Raw genomic sequence first — 4177 nt, 5'->3', positions numbered from 1 at the left:
TTTAACTGGTTCTTCGCGCTCCCTTGCCTTGAATAATATTCTACATGTCCCTGATATTAGCAAAAATTTGCTTTCCATTTATCGCCTCGTGTGTGACAATGACATTTTCATTGAGTTTCATAAATACTTCTTTCTTGTTAAGGACAAAGCAACGCGGAGAATCCTTCTGCGAGGTAGAAGTCGTGGTGGTCTCTACCCTCTTTCGTTTGATCGAGCTTCCGTTCATGGTCGTCATGCTTCTTCTGGTGCCAGGATCAAGCCCTCCCAGTGGCACCAGCGTCTAGGACATCCGTCAAATAAAGTAGTTCAAAATATTGTTAGGTCCAATGATTTGCCTTGTTCTTCAGATTCTGAATCTTTTGTTTGTGACGCATGTCAACGCGCCAAGAGTCATCAATTACCTTATAGTAATTCTTCGAGTGTTACATATTCACCTCTTGAGCTTGTGCACACTGATGTTTGGGGGCTTGCTTTACCCTCTTCTGGGGGTTTTAAGTATTACGTGAGTTTTATCGATGATTACAGTCGCTATTGCTGGATTTATCTCATCAAGCACAAGTCTGATGTTGAGGTCATCTTCTACACTTTTCAGAATCATGTTGAGCGTCTTCTTAACACCAAAATACGCGCTGTTCAATCCGATTGGGGAGGGGAGTATCATCGCCTTCATGCTTATTTTCAGCGCACTGGTATTTCTCACCGTGTTTCCTGTCCACACACATCTCAACAGAACGGGATTGCTGAGCGCAAACACCGTCATCTCGTAGAGACAGGCCTTGCTTTACTAGCTCACTCCTCTCTTCCTCTTCGTTATTGGGACGAAGCTTTTCTCACGGCGTGTTACCTCATAAATCGTATGCCCTCCCCTGTCCTTGAGAACACTTCTCCTGTCTCACGCCTTCTTCAGGTTACCCCTGACTACTCTTTCCTACGCACTTTCGGTTGTGCCTGTTGGCCTAGCTTGCGAAAGTACAATTCTCGCAAGCTTGAATTTCGCTCCAAGATGTGTGTCTTCTTGGGATACAGTCCTATGCATAAAGGCTATAAGTGTCTCGATCGCAGCACCGGTAGAATATATGTCTCGCGAGATGTAATTTTCGACGAGAAAGTTTTTCCCTATGCTACACCGGGTGCTACTATTGACATCTCACAATTGTTACCTGTCGCGTTTCCTTCGCATGAACCAGTTATTCAGAATACTAACACGCGTATTTATGACACTTCCCTGTTACCAGTTGACCCTCCTGGTGTTTCCTCTGCTGTTCCTGTGCAGGTACCGATCGACATGCATGGCATGCATGCCCCGTCGCCCGCGCTCGCTACGTCGTCTGCGCCAGCTACCCCGTCTGCGGCTGGTGATGGTCAGCCCAGCTCGCCGAGCGTTGGGCCTCTTCTTCTTCTTGGGCCGGTCCACCCCGAGGCGCCTTCCTCTCCTCCGTCCACTCCATGCTCAGGGGCGACGGATCCCGGGCCGTCCTCGAGCTCGTCCACTGGGTCGCCTTCATCGCCCAGTACGTCTTCCTCGCTAGACACGCCGATGTCTTCTGATCCGGCGCCAGCTCAGCACACCATGGTCACTCGCCATCGTGCTGGTATTCATCGTCCTAAGGAGTACACAGACGGCACGGTCCGTTATGATCCTCATCGACGTGGCGCTTTTCTGGCTACTCCTGCATCACATCGTACTGCGTTAACTGAACCGGCTTGGCGATCTGCTATGGAAGCAGAGTTCGATGCACTCATCACTAATCAGACTTGGATTTTGGTTCCTCGACCTCCTGGCACGAACATTGTCAGCAGTAAGTGGATTTTTAAGACCAAGTTTCGTCCTGATGGCTCCGTGGATAAGCACAAGGCTAGATTGGTGGCACGTGGTTTTACACAGCAAGAAGGTATAGACTATCATGACACTTTTAGTCCGGTGGTTAAACCGGTTACAGTTCGGCTGGTCCTCTCCTTGGCTGTGTCCCGTGGATGGTGTCTTCGTCAGATCGACGTCAGTAATGCTTTTCTTCATGGATTTCTTGCCGAAGATGTGTATATGCAGTAGCCCCCTGGTTTTGAGGACTCTCGTTTTCCCAACCATGTCTGCAAGCTTCAGCGAGCGCTGTATGGGCTCAAGCAGTCTCCACGTGCATGGTATGCTCGCCTCAGTGATCGCCTCCTTCAGCTGGGTTTTCTGTCCAGTAAAGCCGACACCTCCTTGTTCTTTTATGATCACCATGGGTTTCAGATCTATATGCTTGTGTACGTCGATGATATTGTCATTGCTGGGTCTTCTCAGGCTGCTGTGGACCGAGTGGTGGCCACTCTCTCTGGCACCTTCCCTATCAAGGATCTCGGCCGTCTTGATTATTTCCTCGGAATTGAGGTATCATACAACCCTCGAGGGATGGTTCTTACTCAGCGCAAATATGCTCTTGATTTGCTTCATCGTGCCAACATGGAGCATTGTCGTGCGGTCACTACTCCCTTGTCATCTACAGACAAGCTATCCCGTCATACTGGTGATCCTCTTGGTCCGGCTGATGTCTTTAGCTACCGAAGTTTGGTTGGCGGTCTTCAGTATCTCACGCTCACTCGGCCGGATTTATCATTTGCTGTGAACAAGGTCTACCAGTTCCTGTCTCAGCCCACGACTGTTCATTATGAGGCAGTCAAGAGGATTCTTCGGTACGTGAAGGGCACCATATCTACTGGTCTGCATCTTCAGCGTACGACCTCCACGGCGTTGGATATCTACACTGATGCTGACTGGGCTGGCTGCCCAGATGATCATCGCTCTACAAGAGGTTTTGCTATTTTTCTCGGAGGTAATTTGGTCTCCTGGAGTTCTCGCAAACAGCCTACGGTTTCTCGGTCCAGTACTGAAGCCGAGTATAAGGCTTTAGCGAATGGTACTGCTGAAGCTATTTGGATTCAGTCTGTTCTCACCGAGCTTGGTGTTCGTCAGTCTCGCCCACCTGTTCTATGGTGCGATAACCTTGGGGCTACCTATCTCTCAGAATCCGGTGTTTCATGCTCGTACAAAGCACATCGAGATAGATTTTCATTTTGTTCAGGAGAAGGTTGCCATGGGAGCTCTTCATGTTCGGTTTATTGCCTCTGCTGATCAGATTGCCGATGTGTTCACTAAACCGGCTACTCAACTCACACTTCGTAAATTTCGGTCCAATCTCAACCTTGTACACGACGGTTTAGATTGAGGGGGAGTGTTAGAGATAAAACGTGTCCCGTGTATATACGTGTACGTGTTGTATACGACCGGCCAGAGATCGGTTTGTGATCCGGCTTGTGTCCCAAGTTGTTCATGTGATATATAAAGAGAGGAGATCCCCACGTTGGGAGATCATGGCAAAACACAATTCTTGACTCGTCCAAGTTTTCCCACGTGACGCGGGGACACGTCTCATCGTGCATGGCCGTGTGGCCGTCCGCGCCGGCGTTATTGCGTGCAACCACCCGCTACCGCCGTTGTACATTAAGAGGCCATGCGGTTCATCCCAATCTATCCCTGCTCCCAAATCTTCTCCTCGCCCGTCAATCCGAGGCACGGTGGTAGCGGCAGCGGCAGCCGGCGTCAGCAAGAGAGGCGCGGCGGCGCCCTCCTCATCCCGAAGCCGGAGGTGAAGGAGGAGCAGGACGACGAGGAAGCGGCGAAGGCAGCGCGACAGGCGGAGTACGAGCGGCAGCAGCGGCTCATCGCCAGCAGCGACGACCCCGAGGACTTCCCAGGACTGCGAGCGGCGTACTTGGCGTCGCTGAACGACAAGGACGCCTGGAGGGGCGACCTCGACATGGTGATCGCCATGTCCATCCGCGACACCGGCAAACCGCTCGTGGACCTCATTGACGATGGCGAGGCAGGACAAAGCGGCCCGGTGAAGGACGAGCCCGATGGGCGCGTCAAGCAGGAGTTCGTCACCAACGACATGTACAACTTTCACCAGTAATAGGACGCCTACGGCCGCCACAAGTACTTCTAGATTAGGTTTAGTTTAAATTTAGTCAAATCTCGTTCGAATCTTTGTAATATATGCCAAGTTTGGAAGAATTTAATTGAATCTTGTTCAAGTTTAAAATTTCTGAAATTTTGTTTGGGGGATGCATCTGGGGAGCGACGTCCCCAAACGTGGCACGAACAAAACACGTCCCCCAAACGCTCAATCTGACGCCG

General features: G+C 50.7%; 1 protein-coding gene across 1 annotated transcript; it reads left to right on the top strand.

Moving 5' to 3' along the window:
* The first annotated feature begins 2084 nt into the window (after nt 1-2084).
* On the top strand, nt 2085-3112 carry LOC127329332 (uncharacterized mitochondrial protein AtMg00810-like). Its single transcript, XM_051355860.1, has 2 exons — nt 2085-2186; nt 2285-3112. Exons 1-2 carry the CDS (start codon nt 2085-2087, stop codon nt 3110-3112), a joined length of 930 nt encoding a protein of 309 aa, XP_051211820.1.
* The last annotated feature ends 1065 nt before the right edge of the window (nt 3113-4177 follow it).

The sequence above is a fragment of the Lolium perenne genome, chromosome 2, assembly GCF_019359855.2.
Source record: "Lolium perenne isolate Kyuss_39 chromosome 2, Kyuss_2.0, whole genome shotgun sequence".
NCBI lineage: Eukaryota > Viridiplantae > Streptophyta > Magnoliopsida > Poales > Poaceae > Lolium > Lolium perenne.
Note: the sequence above shows the minus strand (reverse complement) of the source record. Positions and strands in the feature narration are given on the sequence as shown.